Source organism: Octodon degus, unplaced genomic scaffold, assembly GCF_000260255.1.
Source record: "Octodon degus isolate 3935 unplaced genomic scaffold, OctDeg1.0 scaffold00136, whole genome shotgun sequence".
NCBI lineage: Eukaryota > Metazoa > Chordata > Mammalia > Rodentia > Octodontidae > Octodon > Octodon degus.
Window position 1 is genome coordinate 1,212,481 of NW_004524712.1, and position 26,697 is coordinate 1,239,177.

The 26,697-nt window shown below is 52.8% G+C and overlaps 1 protein-coding gene across 4 annotated transcripts; it reads left to right on the top strand.

Moving 5' to 3' along the window:
* Positions 1–1,715: 1,715 nt before the first annotated feature.
* Positions 1,716–26,169, top strand: Slc37a2 (solute carrier family 37 member 2). Of its 4 annotated transcripts, none has more exons than XM_023701542.1 (19): positions 1,716–1,786; positions 1,932–2,021; positions 15,047–15,128; positions 15,549–15,642; positions 15,771–15,849; positions 16,951–17,086; positions 17,509–17,585; positions 18,234–18,400; positions 18,906–18,943; positions 19,117–19,251; positions 19,542–19,632; positions 21,281–21,343; positions 21,658–21,743; positions 22,211–22,259; positions 22,390–22,463; positions 22,674–22,752; positions 22,871–22,968; positions 23,204–23,268; positions 25,116–26,169. In XM_023701542.1, exons 2-19 carry the CDS (start codon positions 1,963–1,965, stop codon positions 25,129–25,131), a joined length of 1,488 nt encoding a protein of 495 aa, XP_023557310.1. In that variant the 5' UTR covers positions 1,716–1,786; positions 1,932–1,962; the 3' UTR covers positions 25,132–26,169. The 4 variants fall into 4 exon arrangements, with proteins under 4 accessions (XP_023557310.1, XP_023557309.1, XP_023557311.1 ...); XM_023701543.1 differs by lacking the exon at positions 1,716–1,786 and adding an exon at positions 10,829–10,878 and having other exon boundaries at positions 1,938–2,021; XM_023701541.1 differs by lacking the exon at positions 1,716–1,786 and having other exon boundaries at positions 1,893–2,021.
* Positions 26,170–26,697: the final 528 nt, after the last annotated feature.

Below are 26,697 nucleotides of genomic sequence, written 5' to 3' on the forward strand. Positions count from 1 at the left end.
GTGAGTCCAAAGTGGAGAGGCACTACTAGTAGCAAAACCCCTGGGCTATGACGTGCCTCCCTGTCTGTCTCCCAGGAAGTGGGAAGCAGAGAGCCCCTCATAAGTGAGAAAGTGCTCCAGGGTGGGCAGGTATGTGCCAGCTGCCTGCCATCCTGGCCCTGAAAAGGAATACATGGCTGGAATCCACAGGGAGGGGCTGGACAAAGCAAGGCTTTTCAGGACTGGCCCTGCTGCCAGCATGGTGAATAACAGCCAGACTGCCCCGGGGAGTGTTCTTAGTGCCTCCTGGAGCTGTGGAGCTGGGCAGACATGGTCCTGAGAGCTGTGGATGCAGCTCCTCTGGAGGGCCATGGTGATCCAGCAGCAGTGAGCTGCCTTCCTTGGCTGCTTCATCTGAACTGGAAAGACCCCTGCCCCACACTAGTGAAGCCTGGGTAGTTCCACCCAAAGCCTGCAGAGGCCACTTCCGGTCCTCTGGTGATGACAACCTGCTGTGTCACACCGAGTAACCAGGAGCTTCTCTGGATCATTTGTATTCTAACCTGATGTTTCCTCTTAGTTCTTTTGAAACAAAGAATTGGCCACTCACCCCAGAGGTGGTTGGGTCATCACCATTCTGGGACAACAAGTGTCTCCTGGGAACATAGCCACACTACCCACTGGGATGCTACCTCTCTGATTTCTCAGAATTAAGGTTATATCCCTCTGGACACAGGGTTTGTTCCAGTTAGAGGCCTGATGTGCATTCAGGTGAGCTTCTGTTAGCAACACTCTGCCCTTGTGTTCCAGCACTCGACCTTACATACCCGGGTACTCCTGCCCCCGATTGCTCCTCTTCTTCCTCTATTTCTTACCCCCTTCCTTGGCTGGCTGCCCTCTTTTCTGGCTCCAGACCCATTCCCCCAACAGCTGAGATTAAAGATTTTACAACTCTGATTACCCTTTTTTAGCTCAACTCCAGGGTTGGTGCCAGCCAAGCCCATGATTCTACGTCCTCACCTGTTTAGTGTCCTTGGTCGCAGGCCTGGGCACTCCTAGGAGTGAGGGGTAGGGTGGGGTCAAGGCTGAAATCTATTTGCACAGACGCATTCTTATAGTACATTCCACTAACAAGGTTACTTTCCTTTCCACCCCTCTGTCCTTTGTCCTTCCGCCCACATTCAAGAATCTCAGACCTCTTTTTATAAGTGGAATGCCACCCTGAAATCTTCACGCTAGAGGAAGTCACTTTTACGAGCACCCAAGTCCCTGCTGGTACCTAGCTCTTCACTGCCTCCTGGCTGCCCGCCTGGCTGCCCCGCTTCAGGAGGGAAAACACAGCTGGCCAAAGGGTGGTCCCTGGGGAGCAGGGCCTGGGGTGGGGGAGTCCCTGGCCGCCCCAATATGCTGTTTGGGGTCAGGGCGACGACTTACAATGCTTAAGCCTGGGAGATGGGTTTGTGGGCAAATATTTTTCCTCCCTGAAAAATGTCTCGGGCTCCAAGAGGGTGCCAGCATTGAGTTCAGCCAAGTGTGGGGCCTCTGGAGGGCACACGCCAGCCCCCAACGAGTCTTCGTGTCCCCCCCCCCCAATTTCCCACCCCCACCTCGTCTGCATGGTCCCTACTCCTCAGGATTGAAAGGACAGTGGGGACAGTGCGGTGCGACCATCACAAAGAGGCAGTAACGTCCGGGGCGGGGATGGGGGTGTGTGTGCTGTTTTCGCTTCCCCTACAGACAGGGAGGAAAATGCCTGAGCTAATGAGGAGCCCCGGAAACTTTGAGGCAATCTGTCGAGGCCGGGAAGGTGGAGCGTGAGCACCCCGACCCGTTCTGACCTGAGGGCGGGCAGGTGCAGGGTGGGGCGGGTCCGAGCCGGCGGGGCGGGTTCGGCGGCGGGGCGGCGGGGCGGCGGGGCATTTAAACCCGCGCCGGCTCCGCACTCTGCCCAGTCTTCTCGGCTTCTGGCGCTGACCCGGCAAGATGCGGTCGTCCCTCGCTCCAGGCGTCTGGTTCCTGCGCACCTTCTCCAGGGACAGCTGGTGAGCAGGGCCAGGAGGGAGGCCAGGCGCGCGCTCGGGCAGGATGGGCCCCGGGCCTCGGGTACTGCCCAACTCTGCGTTCTCTGACCTCACAGACACTGGTGGAGAGCCGGCTGTCTAAGAGTCACCAGCCTTTCCCGTCTGCCATCCCTGTCTCCAAATGCTGGGACGCACACAGCCCCTTGCTTTCATAACCCTGAGCACCTAGAGATACGGACGAGAGAGAGAGAGAGAGAGAGAGAGAGAGAGAGAGAGAGAGAGAGAGAGAGAGAGAGAGAGATGGACTTGCTGGGTGGCATGAATAAGGCCAGGGGTCTTGTGAGATGTCATCACATCATTTGCAGGAGTAGTCCTTAACTACATAAGGGAACGTCAACTTCGCGCTGCCCGAAGTTTGCGTAAGAAATCCTAGGTTGGGTTTTTTAAAGCTTATTGTTATTGTCCTGAGATTAGGAAGCCAAGCCAAGAAACAGTCTTTACCAAGTTTTAAGTGCAGTATCTATAAATTTGGGTAAATTCCTCTCTTATAAACCCCAAAACGTCCTGGGGTCCTTGAATCAGCCAAAAATGTGTTACTTGTTACCTGTAAATCTGGGAATCCAACAAGCCACTTTTCTGGGGAGTGTTTCATTGGTATTGGGCCCATACTGTGAGCGTTAGTGCCCTAAGAAGAGCTGGTTGTATCCAATGAAATGGGCAACCCTGTCAGATACAACATTCCAGGCAAGCCTACATCTCAGAACCACTTTTTCTAATTAATTATGCCCTGGTTCAGGGTTGGGGAGAGGACAGGATTTTATTGTACCTTTGCAAGTAGCCATATTGGTATGAAAAGCAAGAAGTTATACTGGGAGTTTTGAATTGTTTCTACTAAATTGTTATGGGCTGCAACCACCCAACAGGAAAAGAGAAAGGTCTTCCTTATACCCATAAAACGAAACACTGTACCAGTATTTCAAACTTAAACAACAGTCACTTCTTTCCCCATCAGTTCATTTAGTCCTACGCAATGAATTCTGTCCTACTGCATCTAGGCTCTGCAATCTCACATACTATCCATTGCTTTGCCAGAGAGCCCTAAACTCCTAACTTAACCCACCAATATATTCTTAAAGTTGTCCTAGTGGTGCCACCAAATGCCTGTACCCAAGAGTAAATGCTTAGTATGGTACTATTCTGGGACAGTTAATGATAAAACTTTTGACCTGTAGTTTGTCACAGAGCTGTTAAGAGGCATAGATCAAAAACTATCTATGGATGACAGAAGCTTGAAAACTGCTGGTTGATGTATTATTGATGATTTCCAGAAGTGGATGATCCAGTGAGAACTCCTGATAAGAATAATGGAACTAGCAAGGAAATTTGTTTACTCCTGTAGCATGCAAAACAAGAAGCCAATGCAAACACCAGCAAAAAGTCTAGGTAGTCTCTAACAATGTAATAAGGCTAATTTCAACGAAGATAAGAAACATTATATCAATGTATGAAATGAATGAACGTAATTTTTACAGAGGAAAAAAATCTCAAGATACATAAAAATCCTAAAACATAATTTACCTACTACAGTATATGAGAATATTAACTAAAGAGACTCAGTAGGTTTGGAGTAAGTCCCTAAACATATGTATTTTAATAAAACTCAATAGGAAAGTTGGATGTATATTTGCAGGTAAAAACCAAGAGCTTGGAAGATGCTAGATCCAAATTACAGAAGTCAATTTGTGGCCCAGGTAACATTTTAAATCATACCTGAAATCATGACTGGGACACTGTAGCTATCATCAGAGCACCAGTAGGATGCTGATAAATAGAAACACTGGACGAAGGCTGTGGAGATACTGCACAAGCTTGCATGCAGCATGTTCTGAAATTTCTGAAATATTCATATGAATAGTAGCATTTTTCTAAGAAAACTGAACATTTCCTTTCATCTGACATTTATTCCCACGTGATTGAACAACATCATAGACAATAAACCTCAGTATCTTTAGCACTTCTGTTTTTTTAAAAGGTGAAAGAATAAATCTTTGCAACTTTTCAGGAGCCCTCTTTCTGAAAATAAGATGCTTCAGCTCATCAAAATTGAGTCTACTTTAGCAAAATTTTAACTCTTCATTGTTTCTTTTCAGACTCATAGCCTGCATCTACAATCTAAGGCAAATCAAATTCCCCTTCCATGCTGTCCTCTACGAATTTATCTATTCAGATTTTGCCCTTCACCATCCTTCCTGTTATTCTGAGCAATCACTTTACTTTACTAGAATAAAAAACTACTCTTTCCTCCCTAAACAGAAACACATCTCATTACCACTCAGTACCAAATTTGTACTTCTGCTACTATTATTCTAGTAAAGTCTATTCATGAGTATTAGTTATATCATTTATTCAAAATAACTCACATTTCAGATAAAATTGAGAGTGTAGAGACGGAATCATTACAACAATCTGTCCCACATGGTATTTTAGAAGAATGCTGTATGCAGAAGTACTGTACACATAACGCCGCTTTCTACAGCCACATATGCTGCTTGAATATCCTAAAGTATGAATTGGACTACTGTATTCAACCCCTCTGAGATTTAAGACAGACCTGGGTTGAAATCTTTTCACCAGTGTATGCTTTGAGTAGTTAATTTTGCGGCACCTCAGTTTCCCCATCGGGAAAAAGCAGGAGCTTTGAGGGTAGATGTGTAGCGTCTAGAAACACGCTTCTCTGGCTGGCAGAGAGCGCCTGATTAGTGATTTTCTTGTTCGCTCTGGGACGCGGGTTGGATCCCCGCAGCTATCGAACGTTGGCCTGCTGCAGGGGCGCTGTTGTGCTGACTTCCAAGACCTGCAGGGACAGTGGAGACATCATGCTACCTTCTTGGAACCATGGGCAGAATTCAAAAGGGGGTATGCACCCACAAGTCAGTGGTTGTAGTTCTAGAGTTGCTTTTGTTATTACTTCTGCATGTGTGAAACTGAGGATCAAACCGAAAGCCTCATGCGTGCTGGGCAAGTACGGTACCGCTGAGCTACAGCCCCAGCCTAAGGCCGCGGTTTTAGAAAGCACGGCTGTGCGCATTGAGTACCAAAGGGTGACGTTTCACAGGCACCATGGCTTTTAGAGGTCAGTTGAGTTGATGTTGAAGAACGCTGCCTCTTTTAGTGTGTCTAACACATAAAGTGTTGGTGATAATCAGTGCGAACTGCCCAGAATACAGGAAGCACGTGATAAATGGCATCTCTTACTCTCATTATTACCGGTGACATCATTATGGGTAGATATTAAGCCAGTTCATTTTTTCTTGCACTACATATATAGGCTGGGGTAGAAATGAATAAGATAAAGACTTCTAGGCTGAAATAAAATTCGAAATGAAGTCTTGCACATTTACTGCTTAAGGAAAACAAATGAGAAAACAGTAACAAGCTGGAGGGTAGATTTGCCTTGGGCTCTAGACTCTGTGAAAACAGGGATCACAGCAGTATACTTCAGAAGATTGTTTTGAGATTTCATGAAGTACTACCTGTAAAGGAACTAGATCTGTGCCAGGCTTATACTGAGCAGTGAGGAATTATTCTATTCACTTTCCTTACTGTTTTGGGCCAGGGCTCATTAATTTGTGATTTTTATAGAACTTCAAGATGTTAGTTCCCCCATAGAACACATGGGTAAGATGAGGCACAGAGCACTTACACCATGTGACCAGCATCATGGAGTTAGTACATGAACTGGGGTTTCAACTCAGGTTAGTTTTATTTTTATTTATTTTTATTTTTTAAATATTTATTTATTTTTATTACATTTATTTATTGTGTGTGTGTGTGGCCAGCTCAGCCCACCAGGGGGCGCGTCTGGCTGGCATGTGGTGCTGGGGATCGAACCGCGGTCCCTGTGCTTTGCCAAGCTTGTTTCAAGTAGGTGCTTTAGCCCACTGAGCCATCTCTCCAGCCCCCTCAGGTTTGTTTTACTTCTAGGTCCATAGCTTCCCCACTGTTCCTAAGTGTGGCTTGGAAAAAGGTCACATGACCCTTGGGCTTTAGACAAATCACTTAATGTCTAACACTTACTGCTCCATTTCCTTAACTATAAAAGGGAAATAAACCTGCACCTATAGTACAGGGCTCGGATGAAATTCAGTGAGAAACTACGTAAAACACTTAGCCCAGTGCCTAACCTAAACAGCATTTGCTGGGTGCTGGTGAGTTTCTGTGGCAGAAGAACTCATTCCCACTGGGAGGAGAAGCTAGCCTGGGACTTGGTGGATGCAGCAGTCTTTGTCTCCACGGTGGAAGCATGTGGCTCCAGCCAGCGGGAGCTCAGCATGCCAGGAAATGTTCCTGGAGATGAGGCCAAGAGGCAGGTGACCGCAGTTTTGTGGAGGCAGCTCCAGTACAATTCAAGACTAGGGAGTTTCCACCCATCAGCTGTTCCTCCTTCTGTCAGACCCTCCATTGGGACAGGTGTGAACAGCTTGTTCATGACATTTCAGAGCCACCAGATGCCCAGAAGTTCCCTAGCTCTGGGCCTGGCTGGTTCCCTGCCTTCCGTGCCAGTGTCTGCGTGGGCATGTCTGGGGACAGCTGGCAACATGGGCACCTTTCCAGAAAAATGACTGTGGCTGCTGCTTATGGGGCTGAGCCCATTTCCTGGGGCTCTGTGAAGAGGAACAGCTCAGGGCATGGAGCGGCAAGCTTGTGGGAGGAGGGGCCAGGGTGACCCAGGAGCTGGATGAGCAGGAATGGGTGTGGAGGGGGAGGTGGATGGGACAGGCTGGAGAAACAGGCGCTGTGAACTCCCACATTGTCTGTGGGAGACAGGCTTTCCAAGGGGGCTGGACAAGGCCAAGGCTGGGTTGGTGGCTGCAGCGCAGATGAATGCCCTGTGGAATTAGGTAGGAGGATCCAGGAGAAAGACACACAATACACATCGAGAGCGACAGGTGCCAGATACTTCAAATCTATTATCTCTCACGAAGTCCTCGCAATAATCTTGTGCCACAGCTTATTCTCCTATTTAAAAAAACACAGAACTAAGAGAGAGGTTAAAGAAGCCCAAGGTCATAGGAAGTAGCAGAACCAGAAGTGAAAACTGAGTCTCTTGGTTTAAGTCTGCTGTCCCTTTTCCTAGCCCTCTGTGGCCCCGAGCCCATCTGGGCCCTGATGTTGCCTACATCACTTTTTCTTGCCATATTTTCCTGATTCCTGCACAGTGGCACTTGGTAAGGCAGGGGGAAGAGCTGCTTGAGATGAGCGAGGCTGGAAGAGCTGCAGGGAGAAGGAATGGGAAGGCTGAGCGTGTGCCGTGCGGGTCCCTTCCCCCACCTCCTCATGACCGTGTCTTCTCTGTAGCTACTTCTGCTCTTCCTCTTCCACCCTCCTGTTTCCTCTTTCCCTCCTTATGGGGCAGACTTATATGCAGCTCCCGGCTTGAGTGCAGCTGTCACTCAGGCTGTGTGGACTGACCCACAAGACACTCAGGGGTCTGGAATATTCTATATGGTTGGCCAAGCCTGAGTTTCTTTATTTTTCTTTTTTTTGGTGGAACTGGGGATTGAACTCAGGCCCTTGCGCTTGCCAGGCAAGTGCTTATTCTACTGAGCCATCTCCCTGGCCCCAAGCCTGAGTTTCTTCAGTCAGCTGCCACAACTGAGTGCTAAGGATGGAGCTGGGAAGCCCCCATATAACCACAGAACCAGTGACAGACACCAGGGGCAGAGCCTCCTGTGAAGCCAGGACCCCCGCTGTCGCTAAGCTGCACGAGGGGGAGCAGGTGCACACTATCGCTGCTATCCTTTTGACCTCTAATTCCTGCCTTGGGCTGAGGGTCTTTCATGCGTAGTAGGACTGGGTGAGGCTGATGTGGACTGGCCTGCACAGCATCTTGAGGGCAGGCCTCTGGGCAGGACCACAGCTCTGTCAGCATCACCATGTGGCCTCCATGTGTCTCAACAGCTGTCTTCAGAAGGGAGTGGAGCTTCCCCATAAACTTGTCCTCTCCCCTGAGTGAACCACACATTCCGGTGTAAAGCTGCGCCTCTTGATCCTGTCTGAGTGCCTAGGGCTCCTCTCCTTGGCGTTCTTCTTGAAGCAAAATGATCTGTATTTTTTTTCTTTCCTAAAAAGCATTGTTATCATAGTCACTTATTTCTTCTAGAAAAGTCTGGCTTCCTGTGGCTGCTCACTGATGGCTTATCTGGAAGGAAGCCAGAGAAGCTGGCTTTGGGGCTAAGTCCCAAGTCTGTTCCACTCAAGACCCAGCTAGAGGAAGGGGGCAAGAAGCACAGGATTCCTTGGCGTGGCTTCCCGTCCCAAAAGAGCTTTGTGTCCTGTCCTGTCTTGTGTGCCAAAGGCCTGCCACAGGACTCTGCCCCTGTGGTATCTGTTCCCGGGTGGCCTTTCCCAGTGCCATAGAGGCCTTGGGTGTGGGGGTGGTGGCAGTGCCACCACTGGTCCTGGTTATTATTGTGCCCAGCCCTCTGTCTCTGTCTCTCATCTGCTGACCCCAGGACAGGCACACCCAAGAACATGCCACCAAGTTCATTTCTACAGGGAAAACACCAAGGTTGCCTGGAATCACAGCCACACTACCTGGCCTGTGGTGTAGCCTCCTGGGCAGCCCCATGGACCTATAGCTGAGGCAGCTATAGCTGAGGCAGAGGGAAGTAGGATGGCTCACTGAGGGGGTTTAGGTCCCCAGGGCCTTTATTTGGTAGTCAGGATTGTCAGCAGAGTATTTGCCGAGCAAGGAAGGATAATGCAGGGAACCGGGGGTACCTGCCAGGGAGGGGGAGTTGTTTTCACTTCCTCCCAAAGTCAGAGACTGTGTTGGCTTTGTTGTGGTAGTAGTGGGGTTTGTGGTGCTGGAGGTGGAACCAGGGCCTTAGGCGTGCCAGGCAAGCATGCCATCACTGAGCTGCGCCCCAAGCTTTGTGCTGGGTCTTGTCTTTTTGCTGTCACAGTGTTGGTGGCAGTAGGTCCTTTGTGGGGTGGTTGGCTGGTTTGTTTTTATCTGTCACCATGTTAGCACACACTGTTCCCTTTTGGTAGTACAGAAGCACTCTTAGTGCAAAGTCTTGCTAAGGTCGGTACAGTTTTTATCACATTCATTTGAAAGAATAAGGGGCTGTCAGCTAATAGCTAAGAGATAGTTAGTTCCTATATCAGGCGTGGTTATTCAGTAACCAGGATCCAGTGTAGGGATCCTGTCACTAAGAAGTGACATTTCTTTGTAGCAAAGAAGGTCATGGGGCAGTGGCCCCAGCGGGGATAGTTGGGGGGCCTTGCCCTGTGTGGCCCTTGGCCCTTGGCTACCTTGGCCATCCTGTGCTGCCCTGGGGCGCATCCCTCCCCCCATTGCCGTGTGTATTTTGTACCCTTGTGTTGTAGGGCCTCTTTGATTCTCCAGGGAAGGGCTTGTGAGGACAGAAGTGAAACCTGCCGGCTCATCCTGCCTCTGGGCTGTGAGCCCTGTGAGATTCGTAGCCTCAGTCTCAGTCTTAAGCTGACTCGTGTCACCCAGTCCCTTTGGTTTACTGTTGTTGTTGTTTTTTTTTAATTTATTTACTTTTCTTATCAATGCTTATTGCTTTTGCAAAATATTGGATTTCAATGTTGGTTTTTATACCCCCCACCCCCCCACCCCATACTAGGAAATAAACCCAGGGCTTTCTCATGGAGCTATATTCTCAGCCTTTTTAAACATTTGAGGCAGGGTTTTGCTAAGCCACTAAGCTACCCAAGTTGGGCTCAGCTTTCCAGAGTGCTAGGATTACAGACAGGCTGGCATACCTAGCTTCAGGGTGGGTTTTTCCCGAATGTGTCTATTTTAACTGTATTTATTTTCCTATTAGGCTCCTTTGCCCGTGTCTTGTTCCCCTTATTCCTTTCCTCTTGTCTAATAATAGTTTTCCTCTATTTTCATGTCATCTTTCATAGATTCCACATGCCCTGGAAAACATGTTATGCTTGTCTTTTTTTTTTTTTTTTTTTTTTTTTTTTTTAGTATAGGGCCTACAGGATGTTCAGGATCTCACTACTAGATCAGACTCACAGTGATCCACCTGTTTACAGCCTCCCAAGAGCTGGGATTACAGGCCTGTGCCACCATGCCCAGTCTCATTTGCCGTCCCAGCATGCCCTGGGGGCGGGGCCAGCACGGGGATTGAACCCCTGGCCTCTGTGCCTCCTTGCAGGTGCTTTAGTCTGCTGAGCTATTTGGCCAGCCCATGCTTGTCTTTTTAAATCTGGCTTATTTCACTTAACAGAGGCTCTAGTTCTATCCATTTTTCTGCAAATGATACAATTTCATTTTTTTTGAAAAATACCCCATGGTGTCCGTATGCCAGGTTTCCTCTATGTGTCCATCTGTGGATGGATACGTAGGCAGGTTCCAGCGCCTTGACAGCCATGAGTTGTACCAGTGACTGTGGATATGCAGGCAGCCCTATGGTACGGTGACTTTGATTCCTTTGGGGACACATGCTACGATTAAAAAATACATTTACTCGTTGATTTTGCTTGAGGTTTTCTGCAGTGAAAGACACGCTGCTATTGATCCCCCTCAGAGCGGCCCACCTCACCTCAGATGCACTTATCCCTTGTCATTGGCCCTTTCTGTAGCTCTTCTCGAAGCCCCTTCCGGGACTGTCTTAACTGTGCTGTCACAGCTGCTGCAGGTCCCAGAGTGATTGGAAACATTTCCTCTTCATGGTCATTTTGACTTAAGGGAAAACCCAGCAGTAATGACACAAATAATGTTTTTATATGCTCATTTTCCCGTGAATGCCAACCAGAGCAGTATTCACCATATTTTTTATCAGGTCCCATAAAGACAATCCCAAGAGGACTTCTAGACCTGCTATAGAAGATGGTAAGAATGACAGGATGAATATGTTGAGGAGGAGGGGAAGTAGTGGGGTCAGTGTGCAATGTATCTTTTACTGTAGTAAATTTAATTAAACATGACTGTATATTTTGTTCACCTGTTATATACTAAGGAATGGGAAATCTGGGTCAAATCGCAGCTCTACCTCTAGTTTTGTGAGGAACCCCCTTACTGATTTTCATAATGGCTCTGCTAATTTACATTCCCACCAGCAGTGTAGAAGGTTCCTTTTTTTCGATTGTTTCATCAACATTTACTTACTTACTTATTTGGTATTCTTGTTGATAACGCTTCTGACTTGGGTGAGATGGAATCTCATGCAATTTTGATTTGCATTTTACTAATGGTTCTTTAAATATGGCACCAGGGTCCTTTCCCCAGAAGACCTGAAAAAAAGTTGTAGAATGAATACTGGGCGTGCAGCAGACTGGCTCAGGATGCGCTGTGCCCATCGTGTTGTGACATGGAGCTCATGCATTTGTCCCTCTGGAGTTCAGATGGGAAGTCCCAGAGGAAACCAGGGCCAGACCTCACGCCACAGCGCACAGCTGAGGACCCCAGGCAGCCTGCCTCCCCTGCGGATAAGGGGTTGGGTTTTCTGTTGGAGGCTGCGGCCTACACTGGGCAGGCCCAGAAGAAGGGCAGTCATGCTGCCGATGCAGGCCCTTCCTGATGCTCCTACCTGCCCCTGGGGGAGCGCTGGGGAGGCCCAGCAGGCCAGAGTCACTTCTCTGTGCCACTGCAGGCACCCCAGAGAGAACGGGCTTTAGCAGCTTCAGATCTCTGTGCCCCTTGCGGAGGCTGGGCTGTGGAGCATGCTGGCCTCCCAGTGCCCTGGGGCTGGGGAATCCAGGGCCTGGATCACCCTTGGTCCAGAACAATTCGGTGCCGTTCTCATTCTAACAACAGAGCAGCGAGGCCTACCGTGGCCCCTCCTCTCTGCATCACCTGCAAATTGGAAACAAGCACAGCTGCATTTTGAAGTGTCCACTGGGTATCCGGAATGCCATAGGACCTGTCACGGTGATTATCGCACCAACCTGCTGGCAACTCTATGAGCAAGGCGATAAACGATCTGCATTCAGAGGCACAAACAGGTGTAAGGGCTGCAGCGAGCTTCTGCCTGATCCTTAAGTCCTTATTCTTTCGTCTTATAGACATCGCCTCCTTAAATTATACCATGTAGGGACCCCACGAGGCTGCCACGTCTGGGGAACAGCTGGCAGGCTGCAAAAGGCACAGAGAATGGGCCCAGGCCTGCGGGGAAGAAGGCCTTCTAGGGCTTCCTCCCAAAATCGACAGGTAGAGCCTGGGTCCTCATGTGGCTTTGTCTGCTGGTTCCCTGAGCTAGGGAATCTTGGCCCCTCCAAAGGCTTTGCATCACCCTCGAGAGGCAGCCCCAGCTCTACCTCTTGGCCCCCCAGGCCCTACCTGGCTTGGGTTGTACCTGCTACTCCTCCCAGCTACTCCTCCCCCTGTGCTTGGCTCAGTCCCACCTTCCTAACCTCCTGGACTATGCAGAGTTCCACAAACAGGTAGTGTCATTTCATGCCCCTGAACTTGCACACATTTCTTCCTCTCCCTGACACGTCTTCCTGCACAGCCTGGTGGCCTGGCCACCGCCTTCTTGTTTTTGAAGGTGCAACTGAAACCTCACCGCCAGGATTCCTGTCCAGCCCCTGCCCCCACCACACTGGCCTGGTGTCCCTTCTCTGTGCTCCTTGTCACACAGGGCTTCCCTTCTTTATGGCACAGCTGCACCAATTTGATCTGCCTCCCCACTGACCCGTGAGCCCCAGGAGAGCAGGGGCCCTCTGGTGACCTCTCACTCTCCCTGGATCATTAGCACTGGACCTGGGACATGTAGGTACATGGATGGGCAGGAGAGCAGCTGTCCTTCTGCCAAGAGAAGCAGGATATAAACATGGACACTGGGGTGTTTGTCCTCTGGCCCAATTCCTCCTCCTCACAGTTGAGAGAAACAGGTGAAAGGGGCAGGGAATAGATACAGAGGAACACTTGGGACCAACAGCGGGAGGAAGGCAGAGAAGCCAGGGCTGAGTGGCTGAGGCTTCCTTGTGGGCACCTTCTGGTGGGTGGGGGTGGAGCAGTATGCAGGGGTCAGGTGGCAGGGGAAAGGTCACTGGCAGCAGGGACACCTTCCATGCCCTGTTAGGCTTTGCCCAGCTCCTCCTAGTAAGGCTCTGCAGGTCCCAGTCAGCACCAGGCTCTGCTGGCCCTGTCAGGGTCCCCAGTGGGCCCTCCAGAGAGGATCTGATTTGTCATTCTGGTCACTGGCCACACATCCTGGAAAGGTCGGATTTGGCAGGCTTAGCTGAAGCTTGGGAGTCTTAAAGGTGGTACCAGCAGGGTCCAAGAGACCAGGGTGAGTGAGATTGTGCTCCCTTCATTATGAGACAGATGGGTTTGATGCTGCCTACCATCCTTGAGCAAATGAAGAAGAATCAGACTCAGATGAGTAAGAGCTGTCACACGGAGCTTCCTCCGTTTTGGCCTGGGCCAGGCAGCGTCCTCGGGGGAGCTCCACGCCTGGTATCTGTAGCTGCAGTTTTCTTGTGTCAATTGCTCTTTACGCAGAAGCAGCAAGGCACCTTCTCTAAATTCTCTCAGAGAATTCTCAAAGTCCCTCAACTTGGAGCTGCCAGCCATATGGCAATTGGTGGCATCTGGAAAACTTTGCTGCCCTAAAGTTTGCTGATGTATGTCCCTGTGACAGGCAGTGGAGGTGGCGCCAGCTTCCCTGAGAACTCAGGAGCTTAGCAGACCTCTCTGGTCCACCTAGGTGGTGTTGGGAGTGAGTAGTTAGGGAGGCCAGGCTGTAGAAATCCAGACTGCATAGATAGAGCTTTATTCTTGATGGAATGGAAAGAAATAGAAAAATGAAAGCCAAGCGGTGGAGAGACACATGCATGAGCACCTTCTCTTTAGAAGGTGAATTCTGGAGCAGAGGAGAGAATGGAGACAGAGGCCTAGTTTGGAAGCTCAAGACTAGGCATAAAGTGAGAGGAGCCTGGCAGCCCAGCCCACATTCAGGCTCTGTAGGAACACCCTCTTGCACAAGTGGTATGCGGTGTTGCTTCATGGGATGTTTGCCGGAAGAGAGTTGGGGTGGGGGGGTTGGAGGCCGAATCCCAGCGAGGGCAGAGAGCAGGCAGCGTCTGCCCTCGGGCCACGGAGCCAAGACCTCTGGTGAGGGCTCCGGCCCCTCCCACTTTCCAATGCCGTCTTTAATGGGCAAAGGCTGCTGGGTCTTTCTCAATGCCTAGCTCCTTCTCTCAGGCTGGGAGTACTCTTGTGGTTTTGTTCTTGGTTTTTTTGGTGGTTCTGGGGATCAAGTCCAAGGCCTGGGGAATACTAAGCACATGATACGCCTTCAGCTGCACCCCCAGCCCTGGTTCTGAGGTCTGTTTTCCATGTACTCTGGCTGCTGACTCAGCTCAGCTGATGCCCTGCTGGGAAGCAGATGTTGACTCAGGCGGGTACCACGGCTCTCCCCTAGAGCCTCGGGACAGGGGAGGGCACTGGAAACTGTGAGCAGGGGCTGCCCGGACTGTGCTTTCCACCCCCAGCCAACGCATGGACATGTGAGCCACAAGGGGAAGATGATCTTTCCATCCAAGAGAATAGGATCAGCCCGGGAGAGACAGTGCCCGAGTTATGTCACCGCCTGTGCCTGCTGGCTCAGCTCCAACTGTGCCTGGGCTCTGTCTGCTGTCCACTAAATTTAAGGGGAAAAGGAGCTCAGCTTCTCTTCAGCTCATTCCCAAAGGCCATCATTCCTGCCATGTAGAAAATTACCCCTTGGCCCATCGTCATCTCAGTTACACATGCAGAGACAGAGGCATCCTTGTCTTGAGGAGTCCAGGGAGACAAAGGGGCAGGAGGAGGCAGGAGCTCCTCCCTTATTTGAGTGCTCAGTGAGGCAGACTCCCCTAGAACCCTCTGTGGTCGACCAGGAGACCGGCCCCCCAGCAACCTGGCCTCTGGGCAGTGTTCTGGTCCTCCCCTGACCTCTGCCCTGCAAAATGTGTGTCTGAAGGAGCCTGAAAATAAAGAGTCAGTGCGCGGAGGCCTGGGAGCCGCTTCCAGCTGGCGCTCGGCTTCCACTGATCCGGCTGTCTGTCTTCTGCAGGTTCCGTGGCTTCATCCTGCTGCTCACCTTCCTGATTTACACCTGTTATCACATGTCCCGGAAGCCCATCAGCATTGTCAAGGTGCGGCTGGGTGGTGAGGGAGGATGCAGGACCCATGAGATGCGTGCTGCGGTAGAAGGCACTGGACCTCAGGCCACGGCCCTCCCCGTCCCTCACCTGCTCACCAACTGCCCGCAGTGCACGCCCACTGTTGGGCGCTGTCTTCTCCATGCCTCTCTAGGGGCTCCCTTTGAGTTTATTCCCCAAGTCATCAGTGCTAGTGGGTGTGAATGGGACGAGAAGGCAGAGCCCCAGACCTAAGGGTTCTACTCATGGGACTGATGGGGCCACCTTCCCACCCCTGCAGGGGAGGGCCAGCTAGAGGGAGCCTCGAGTGGTGTGGTTGGTTGGTTTGGGTTGAAGGTGGCTTGTTCCTCTCTGGGCTGGGTGGGCGCTGGGGTGATGGGGAGCCCCTGACCTATGCCTGCCATTGCCTCTTAGAGCCGTCTGCATCAGAACTGCTCCGAGATGATCAACCCCCTCAATGACACCCACAGTCTCAATGATACCACATGGTGCAGCTGGAGTCCATTTGGTAAGGCCAGGGCATGCTGCTCTTCCCTGTGCTGTCTCTCCCACAAGACGAGGCTGTACAGGGCCAGAAAGGGCTTCTTGCAGGGACAGCCAAGCAGCCAGCTTTCTGTCTCTTTTGTTTGCTTTCAGACAAAGATGACTACAAGGAGTTACTGGGGGCCGTAGACAACGCCTTCCTTGTGGCCTACGCTATCGGCATGTTTATCAGGTAAAGAGAGAGGCCTGCAGAGCTCATGCCCAGCCACAGGGAGACAGTTCAGAGCTACTGGCAGCAGGCTGAAGAGGGCATGCGACAGCTTCCCTGGGCGGAAAGGGCTGTCAGCCCGTGACCAGCCTCTTCTCCTCACTGTGGGTGACTACCAAGACTGCTCCTTCACCTGGTAGACTCCACTGTCAGTGGCCCCTTTCCTGAGTGCTCCTTTTGAGTATTCACTGAGATAGCCATGTTGGGGCATATGGACCGGGACCTACCTTTTGGATAGATCAGTGTGCATGGGGGATGCTGAGGTAGATTTGAGGGAGGACAAGCCCAGTCACATCATGGGAGCAATTGGACAGCAGCCCAGGCTGCTGATCTTGAAAGTTTGGGTCACTTGGTGGTAACAGATTGGAGAGGAGTAAGCAGCTGAGAACCACTTAAGGGGCACAGTGAAGGCTGGCAGTGCAACTCAGTAATAGAGAGCTTTGCCTGGAGTGTGGAAGGCTTTGGGTGTGATCCCCAGTACTGGTCAAAGAAAAGAGGAAAGTAGGACAGGTGGGCCTAGAGGACTGAGTGTGTGGGCAGAAAGGGGCAGAGCCTGAGGTGGCTCCCTTGGCCTGGTGTGGATGGCCAAGTGGACGGGGGTGGTCTTCACATAGCTGAGAAATGCTGTTGGGCCTGGCTGGTGGAAGGAGGATGAGGAATTTAGTTTTGGGGTTCTGGGTTTTAAATGCTTCGGGGACCTCCCAGTCAAGATCCAAAAGGCATCTGGGTAGGATCCTGATGCTCTGGGTATGCATCAGGACTGAAGCTGTGCATATGGGGCTGGCTGGCCACAGGCGGTGGTCAAAGCCTGGCCTGAGAGGAAAGGAAGTGCTGTGGGGTGGTCAGCTGAGGGCAGGGAGGTAAGCGACTGCAGCTTCACAGGCAGTGACTCAAGTAAAGCAGAGGTCCCAGAAGTGGGGCCCCAGGCTGGCCTGGGTGTACGCTGGCACAGGGGTCCTCAGTGGATGTCTTAGCCAGAGTGGCCTCAGCAGCGTGGGGTGGGGGAAGAGGTGTGATGGCAGCGTGAACAGAGAGATTAACCGTAAACCCAACTCTCTCTTCCAGTGGGATTTTTGGGGAACGGCTCCCCCTCCGTTACTACCTTTCAGCTGGAATGCTGCTCAGTGGCCTTTTTACCTCCCTCTTTGGCTTGGGATATTTCTGGAACATACACGTGCTGTGGTACTTTGTGCTCATCCAAGTAAGACACTAAGTCGTGTGCTCAAGACCTCATTCCCATTGTCCAATGGGATAGACTGGGGCTCCGCTCTCCCCAGCCACACGCAGGCACAGCAGTCACAGACCTGGATCCAGGGCTCCTGATCCAGGCTCCATCTGCGCAGGCACAGGTCTGGCTGCCTCGACAGCTGCGTGTCACTGGCTTAATGCTTCTGCTGCGAGTACTCTCCTGAGGGGCTTCTGAGGCAGAGGCTTGGACCCAGCACCAGGAATCTTGAGCTGGAGGAGAAACCAGCTTGTGACACTGGGTATGGGGGATGCATGTAGGAGACAGGCAAGGCTTGCAGTGCAGAGTGTGGGGCCAGGCCACTCGATGGCCTCTGCCAAGGGTGGTCCAACGGGCACCAGCCCAGGCTTGTTTTCACCCCGTCTCTTTCCTTGCAGATCTGCAACGGACTTGTCCAGACCACAGGCTGGCCCTCCGTCGTGGCCTGCGTTGGCAACTGGTTCGGGAAGGGGAAGTGAGTGTGGCGAGGAGGAGGAAGAGTAGGGAGGACTGAGGAGGCTGGGGGTGCTGCGGCAGCCCCTCATGGCCCTCTGCTCAGTGCACCCTCAGGGGAAGAGACGAGAGCGTGCCTCGACCTGCGCGTTTGCACGGCTGAGGTGGGGAATGTTTCCATGCTGTAGAGCAGGACTGGCTTTTTTACCGATGAGGATCTGACCCTGAGTTCAGGGAGCTTCAGTTATATGTTTCTCATCATAGTTACCATTTCTGGTTTCTTGAATTGGATTTTGTGCAAAGCAAGTTGCTCCTAAGCAAGGCTTCTCTCACTTGTGCTGCTGACAGTCTGAACTGTGCTCTGCACTGCAGGTGGCTTAGCAGGCTCCGGGGCATCCCCCAGGAGTGGCCAATGGTTGTAAGCAAGGCTCCAGATACTGCCAGATGTTTGTGGGGACAGAATTGCTGTCAGTTGAAGACCAGGGCTATAGAGTAAAATTAAGGGGCAAAGAGAAGACAGAGAATGGGCTCCACCCCTTCCCTGTAGTGCTCTCACTGATGGTGTTTTGGGGCTTTGTGAATCCCTGTCTTGGGTGTGTCCTGGAGGCTGGCGGCAGCCAGTGCTCTGAGCCTGGCCCACGCAGTAAGTTCGTTCTTTTCTCCCCTCCAGGCGGGGGTTCATCATGGGTATCTGGAATTCCCACACTTCCGTGGGCAACATCCTGGGCTCTCTGATTGCCGGCGTCTGGGTGAACAGTCAGTGGGGCCTGTCATTTATTGTGCCTGGCATTATCACCGCTGCCATGGGCATCTTCACCTTCTTCTTCCTCATCGAGTGTGAGTTGGCCCCTCCCTCCCCAAGGACCCCAGCAGTGGGAGAGAACCTCTAGGTGTGTGGAGGAGACCATGTAGCAGTTTTGTCATTTGTAAAGAAGGTGTATCTATGCCTAGGATTTGTGAACATCTACATGAGACAGCACCCAGTGCATGGTCTGTGGCAGGTGCTTGGCCAGTGATGCTTGGGTCTGGGAGGGGTGGGCAGGATCGGACCCTGAGGCACCTGACTGCTTACATCCGGCTCTAGCCATCCCCATTCTCAACAACCTGTGAGTTGGAGAGGCCAAGATGAGCCACTTGGTGCCTAAGAGCATCAGTGGCAGTCAGTTAGCTAGAAAGGCCAGGCCTGGAACGCTGGCCCCCTGGGCCCCAGTGCCCAATCCCAGGCTGGGAGGCTGCACAGAAAGTGCTGGGCTGCTCCCTGCCACCGGCTTGGAGCCCATGGAAGGTGAGAGGGAGACCTGGCCTCTGGGGAAGCTTCTGAGAGGTCATTTATGTTTTTCAGACCCAGAAGATGTGGACTGCTCACCTCCACAGCACCATGTGAGTGGGAGCCCTCCTCCAATCAGAGGGGCTGGACCCCTGGCATGGGGTCCCCACAACCTGGCAGGCCAGGCGGAGACTGGCCCAGCCCTTCCAGGCTGGGAGCCCAAGTTCTCCAGTGAGTGGGTGGCACCTTGATGAGCCCACAGTGAGTGCCTCTCTCTGCTGCCCAGGCTGGCCCAGAGGAGAGCCAGGACAACCCTGAGGACCCTGGGGACAGTTCCTACTCCCACAGGGAGAGCAGCTGCTCCAAGGAGCCGAGTGTGGAGCCTGCCGCCATCAGCTTCCTGGGCGCGCTCAAGATCCCGGTAGGAAGTTTGGGGAGAGAGGGGCTCCCTAAATTTTTCCCCTGGATGCCAGGACACAGGGTGCTGGCAGTGACGGAAGTTTTTACAGGAGAGTCGGCTGCTTAGGGATGGAGGTGGGAGGCTGTCTGGGCACAGCGGGCGTTTTTCCTTTATTGGGGTTGGGTGTGTATTTGAGGTTGCTTTATGGAGTGGTGGACAGACCTGGAGTGGTGTCAAGCTGCCCCTTGTGGCCACCACTGGACCAAAGATGCTGGACCTCTTTTCACTGTGTCTTCTACTCTGCTTCTCAGGGTGTGATCGAGTTTTCTTTGTGTCTGCTCTTTGCCAAGCTGGTCAGCTACACATTCCTCTACTGGCTGCCCCTCTACATCTTCAATGTGGGTAAGTCCAGGGGCAAGAAGAGTGGGAAGGATGGGGTCTCTGAGGAGACCCAGGCCACTGCTCACGGGGGTGGGGGGCATTGCAGCATATGATTCCAGCATACAAGCAGGATTTCTAAAACCCAACGTTTGTTCAGTTATTTGCTTAAGTGGAAGTTCAGCCCCAAGTACCACCCCTTAGACACTGAGTTGGGCATTGAAATCCTGTTTGGGCTGCTTGGTGCTCAGGTGTGGCGGCTGGGACTGCTAGGAAGGGTCCGCATGAGTACTTCTCCCAGCCCGGAAAGAGGCCTGGTGTCACCCACTGCCTGGAGGTGACCACAGTACTCTTCTGCCAAGGAGACCTTGTGGGACGGATGCCTTTATGGTAGGGTCTGTGGCTGCACCGGGGGTGCTGCCCCGTGGCATGGACTCTTCTCCTCTGCACAAAGATGTACAGATGAGGAGAGATGACTTCTGTAGTTGAAAAGGATGTTTCATGTCCACCTGGTCTGGGTCTCTGCTGTTCCTTAGGTGGGGTGGTTCCACCTTCCCATCCTCCAGGGGCCTCAAACTCCCCCTCTCACCCAGGACCTCTTGCCCAGGGCTGCTTCACTCCCTGCCAACCCTGGGAAGAATAGTGCTGCCCGGCCACTTACATGCTTGCTCTGAACAGGACCCTGGGGGAATTGGTCACAGCTGATCTCAGGCTGTAGCTTGCCCACCACTCTACACAGGGCCCCTCTCCATGACAGTGGTAAATTGCTAGGGCTGTATCATAGGCATTGGGACTTTGGTGGCCTTAGTGCTGACTTCAGACTATGAGCCAACCTTGGGGGTATGGCTATAAGTCAAGCTTCTGGACATTCAGCTGGGACATGAAGTCCTCCTTTTCCTGCAAGTCTCCTCCTGGCTAAGGTGGTGGGGAGGACCTCCTGGAGGGACCTGCTGCGAGGTCAGGAACTGAGCAGAGAGAGTGCATGGCAAGCTGAAGCTTGGCAAGAGCAGCCGTGCTCCAGGGGAGAGGTGGCCCCCAGGGCAGGGTGTGCAGGGGCAGGTCCCAGGCTTGCAGGAGAGGGGCTGTTCTGAGAGGCCAGGGTCATTTCTGCAGGACAAGCCTGAGAGCCAGAACGTCGAGTCCCAACCCGATGCCACCTCGCTGCCGCCCTAGCCAACCCTGCACCTCGGCTGCCCCTTTGAGGAGTGGTCAGGCTGCAGGAGTGCCCTGTAGGGGTCCTGCTAGCTATGGCACTCTGGACATTTGCCCTGACCCACCATTTGCATCTGATCATATGTGTCACAGTTCCTCTTCTCTCATTGCTGCGACAAATGCCTGACACCCAAAATGAAGGAAGGAAAGGTTTATTTAGCTCACAGTTACTGGAGGTTTCAGTCCATACTCAGCTGACTCCGAGGCAGAGTGGCACACGGCAGAGAGCAGCCTCTCATGGAGGCAGCAAAGAGCAGAGAGCAAAAAGAGTGGCAGCAGCTCAGGCAGCTAGCTAGCCCCTCAGCCCTCCTCACATTGTAATGCAGATTACCTGGCCCAGGGCAGGTGCAGCATCTACACCCACAGTAAATCATAAACTCCAGAAGCCGCCCCATGACTGCATGAGGCTTTGGGGGACAACTAGACACAAACCATAATTATATGTTTGTGTTTTCCACAGCTCATTTCGGGGCCAAGGAGGCTGGGGACCTGTCTACACTCTTCGATGTTGGAGGCATCATTGGTGAGGCCCTGACCTGCTCTGCGGGAAGGTGCTTTCCCTGCTTGTCTGTAGGGGTGCAAAAGAAAGGACCAGCCTACCTACTGGGCCATGACCTCCCCAGAAGAAAACTGTCTTGAGCGTTTCCTCACTTCTCCACCTGCCCAGCAGGGTCATGCTAGAAAAGAGAGACTTTGCGTTTGGTTTCCTGCAGGGACAAGTACAGGGGAGGGAGAAGCTCTGCCAGTTCTCAGGGGTAGGCCCAGGCCGGGGCTAGGTGGCGGTGAGGGGTGGCGTGGTCCTGTCGGGGAACATGTGGCAATGGGTGTATATTGCAGGTGGTATCATGGCCGGGCTCGTCTCTGACTACATCAACGGCAGGGCCACCACCTGTTGCGTCATGCTCATCTTGGCTGCCCCCGTGGTACGTATGTCTTGGGCAAAGCACAAGTGCCTGTGAGCAGGTGTGTGGCCTCTGCCAGTGTGGCCTTCTCCGCCTTTCTGCGCATGTCAGGGAGGAGGGCAGCAGGGGATGCCTGCAGAACAGCAGGGGAGTCCTTGAAGGAGACCAGGGGTTTTGGAAAGGGATTGATAACTTTGTCCTTGGAGGGGAAGAGGAAGACCAGTTGCTAAGCTTTTTGGCCACAGAAAAGGAAAGAGCTTGCTATGAGAGACAGGAGGAGTTGACTTTTTGGGAAAAGGGAAAGAACAGATCACCAAATTTAAGAACTTCCATCCCTGACACTTAAAGACTGAGCAGTCTGGGTGTAAGAAAGGCATATCATGACAGGAAGTTCCAGAGCAGGACAGGGTTGTTCTAGACTCAGGCCTCAGCCCAGCCAGGGGAGGCTGAGGTACAAGTCTGCCTCTCTCCTCCTCCTCCTCTCACAGATGTTTCTGTATAACTCCGTTGGCCAGAATGGGATTACCAGCTCCATCGGTAAGAAGATAAGCCCTGCAAGTGCACAGGAGAGACGTGGGCTGGTGGGGGCAGAGGCCTGGGGCGTCACCTGCCCTGGGGCCGTGGCTGCCTCTTTTCTCTAACTGCACCTTCTCGGCTGCTCCCCTAGTGATGCTCATTATCTGTGGGGCCCTGGTCAATGGCCCCTACGCACTCATCACCACAGCTGTCTCTGCTGACCTGGTAAGTGACCCATCTCCAGGCCAAAGGCTGCTATGGGGTCTACTCAGGGCCTCTGAATCCCCACCCTGCCCTGTCCTGTCCTGTCCTGTCCTGTCCTGCGGGTGAGGCCCTCTGAGACCTTCAGAGCTCACCATGGGTCCCTCTTTCCTCTCAACCTCCAGCTGCAGTTTCTGTATCAATCTCTCCCGCTACACTCTGCTCTTTCCCCAGGGAACTCACAAGAGCCTGAAGGGCAACGCCAAGGCCCTCTCCACCGTCACAGCTATCATTGACGGCACTGGCTCCATAGGTCTGTGACTTCAGCCTAGCAGCTGAACCTGGCCTCACTTGGCCAGACCCTTTGGGCGCTGTCCTTGGGTGGGCAGGGAAGTGGGGGCCCCTACCTCACCCAGTTGTGCTCCACACAGGTGCGGCTCTGGGCCCCCTGCTGGCGGGGCTCATCTCCCCCACAGGCTGGAACAACGTCTTCTACATGCTCATCACTGCTGACATCCTGGCCTGCTTGGTAAGAGTTTGTGGGGTGCTGGGGGCTTTCCGTCCTGCCGCCCTGGAGCTCCGGAGGTCCAGGCATCAAGTTTCTGGGACAGCGAAAACAGCTACTTATTGCTCAGAATACTTGGCTTCCCAGAGTGGATCACCCACCCCGTGACACTGTCCAACCCACTCTCTGCTGCCTGCCCTGGAGCTGTGTGCTGACATTCACGGGGCCCCCCTTTACTTGTGCCTTCGACTCCCCACAGCTTCTCTGTCGGCTGGTGTACAAGGAGATCCTGGCCTGGAAGGCGGCCCTGGGCAGAAACCGAGGGTAAGTCCGCCCCAGCTGAAGCCCCGTCTCTCCTGACGTAACTTCCTTTCGGAACCCTCCTGGGGCTCCACACCCAGTCTGAGGCTGGTCCAGCCCAGGCTGTGAGGACTTCGAGCCAGCCCTCCCAATGGGCAGGGTGGACCCCACCTCATCCCAGCCCCGCTAACCTGTGCTCTGTGTCTCATGTGTCTCCGTAGCTCTAGTCTGGCCCTAACCCACCCGTGATAGTATTTTCAAGTCCCATGACTTTTGTGAGTATGTCCTTCAAGTCTGTAACTAATATGCTGTCAGAACAAGGGCTGTGTGCAAATCCTCTATCCTCAGCATGATTGTTTCCAACTTTCTCTTTTTTCTTGGGAGCCGGGTCCAGAGACTCACCCTGGTCAGAACATGGTACTTGGGAAGTGTTTCTCTGGGCACCTGAGAAGCCACAGAGGGTAGTAGAGTCTCCCCCAAGGGCCACCTTAGGGCTTTGGACCTACCCGTAGCATGGAGGGGCCACAGGTAGCAAGCATTTTCCTACTGAATTCAGGCTGAGCTACAAGTGCCTCCTGAAGTTAGAAGCCAAGTTCATCTGCCCTTGGCCCTGGGTGTGCAGAGGAAAGCTACTACTGAGTAGAGCCTCTAGAACAGAAGTTGAAGCAAGTGTCCGTGCCTGGCCTGGTGAACCATCTGCCTGGTGTCCCTCGGTGGCAGGTGTGGGGATGGAGAGGCTGAGGCAGGGCTGCGTTGCTCACTGGTGCTGGTGGCCGGGTGACTCTCCCTGTGGCCTTTCTGGATCCTCTGAGCCTTTTACTAATGAGCTGGCTGGAGCTTGGACATGGATGGGATGGTGACTATGAAGAACCCTCTGGGGCAGTGGTGGCAAACCTGTGTCACGCGTGCCTCAGCAGGCTGTTGGCATCACTGGATCCTCCAAAGGGTTTGCCATCACTGCCCTGGGGTCAGGTAACCGAGTGGTATCTGGGGAAGCACTCCACCTGGGGAAGGTAGCACGAAGAGAGAAACTGGAACCAGATGCAGGCAACACTGTTAGCAGGAAACATAGTGTCTGGTCTGCCTTGTTCTGTCCTGGAGGAGGGGACCCGGAAAATGGATAGTCTTTTTTTGTCTGTTGTTTAAAGGGGCTAAGGATGGAATGCAGGCCCTTGCATGTGCTAGGCAAGCTCCATTAGTATGCAACAGCCCCAGCCATGACTGGACAGCTTAGTTTATTTCCTTCCATTTGAGGGGTTCTGGGAGGGGGAAGAGGAGACACAGAAAGGGCAAAGAAGGAGTATTTCAGGAGTGTCGCTCGCCCCCTGGAATGGAGCAAAGCCCTAGGTACTATATCTCTGCTCTTGCCACCTGGAGAAGGGTGCCTGCCTTAGAGACCAGGGGCTTATTCTGATCCGCACAGACCCAAAGTGCTGCCCGGTCTGTGGGGTTTGCTCTTCCAGCACTGCTGCGGCCCCAAGTTGGCCCTCCTCTATGGTGTGCACAGCGACTTGCTGGAGCAGAGAGCGCTGGAGGTCCGGAGTCCCAGGACAATCCGGCTTCCCCGAGTTCTCATCTCAGCTGTGGGCACACGCCCAGGCCCTCTGCATCCTTATGCACAATGGGGATGCTTTTCCCTCAGTACCTGGCAGAGTTGATCGGAGGCTGACATGAGACAGAATACGTGAAATGGCTTTGTGAAGCTGTCACGTGTAGCATAAACATAGTAAAGATTTTTATATTTTTCTGGCTTATTGGTCCCTGCCCAAGAGGTAAAAGTGAACCCTAATCTCAGGGAACAGAGAGGCACAGCAGAACATATCAAGTTGTGTCTCACTTTCTTTTCCATCTTTTCTCTCTTCTTCGTGCAGCTATAAAGAAATATGAGGCCTCAGGTGGAAGTGAATCATGGAGGGTCCCATGGGGTCCCCAAACAGCTCCCCATGGGAAGACAACAGGAACTTCTGGTGAGGGGTGAAGCGAAGACTCCTGATCAAACCTCAGCCAGCCCAGCTCAACCCACAGTCTGCTAAGGGTGCCAAAGACTCGCTGTGGGAAAGGGACTGCCATGCATGAGGACACGGAGCACTCGCGAGCTGCAGGCAGAAGGGACGGGATCGGCACACAGCCCCAGACTCTGGCTTGTTCAGATTCGAGACAGAGGCAGGGGCCCTCTAGGTCACAGGTGCGTCTCTCCTTCCTGTGTTAGGTTTTAACTTCTGTAATCAGCCTGTTACCCCGCCTCTTTTTCCCTTGGTCACGCGCCAGTCTTCTCTGTGTAGTTCCCCAAATTTGACCTCTCCTTCTATCTTCCTCTGAGCTGTTCAAAACTTCCTCTGTAGCTTTGATTAAAGCACTGTGACAGTTCCTCCAGCACTAGGGCAGGCACCGGATATAAGGGGCCCGCGCGGGTGACAACGGGAGACAGCCTCCCTGGCCTCACCCTGGTCCTTGGCCCTGCCGATGTGTGGGTGGTGGCTGGTGACATCAAGGTCAGTCAGTGCTGTGGGGACTGATGGGGTGAGCACGGCTGAAAATATCTGCATGTGTATTAAGCAATTTGAGAATGAAGTGCCCGTGGTCACCGAGTGCCAGTGCTCCTGTAGGCATGAAGTGGACAGTGGACAGAGAAAAAGGACATGTGCCCTGGGCACAGCCGCCAGGGTGGCAGGACTGGCGAGGAACCAGAGTGCCACCTGGTGTGTCGAGCAGCTGCTAACACGCAGTGCACCAGTGCCCGGCTGCACGCGCTCTACCCCCAGTCCTGGACTGTGACCCACCCCCTGGGCCCCTGGCCTTTCCGCTCGACCTCTTCAGCTGCCCATCAACACCAATATAGATCTCTTTTGCCAGCCGGGGCTGTGCTCATTCTTGGTAGGGTACAGCAGCGGCAAGTGGGGTTCACACGGGGAGATGAGGCCGTGTCCTGGGGCCACAAGCACTGCGGCCGGTGACGATCGCCATGGTCATGATGCCACAGACTCGTGGAGACAGGGGCTCCAGAGTCCACACAGACACAGCCGCGGCATTCATTCGGATGCTGTGTGGCGGTGTTAGCTGGGGATGCCCACCCCAGCGGTGAAGTGGGTTGTGACAACTTGGCAAGCCTCACATGCGTGGTGCTCACATCAGCTCTGAAAGTAGGAGTCCTCCAGCGACCTCTCAGTCCTCAGAGCTCGCGGGCCCACGAGCTGGGATGTGTGCCATTCTACTCAGCTTTCTCAAGACCAGAAAGAGCTATGACATCATCACTTAGGAAGGACCCTTTTAAGGATTAACTGTGTTACTGCCTCCTGCCACTAGATGGCGAAACAATCCCGTGGTAAAAACCCAGAGTGGTCGCTTGCCGGCCAGCTTTTGGGAGACGAGAGGTCCCCTTGGGCCAACTTTGTTTCGGGCAGTCACGTAGAAAGGAGGACTTTTTTCAAGCCTTCTTTCCCCCAGCTCCAGCAC

Bases quoted from the DNA above. Each gene is read 5' to 3' on its own strand.
- Slc37a2 (XM_023701542.1), top strand. From the start codon at position 1,963: ATGCGGTCGTCCCTCGCTCCAGGCGTCTGGTTCCTGCGCACCTTCTCC. The intron at 22,260-22,389 runs GTAAGAAGATAA...CTGCTCCCCTAG, and splicing joins TGGGATTACCAGCTCCATCG to TGATGCTCATTATCTGTGGG. The intron at 22,753-22,870 runs GTCTGTGACTTC...TGCTCCACACAG, and splicing joins TGACGGCACTGGCTCCATAG to GTGCGGCTCTGGGCCCCCTG.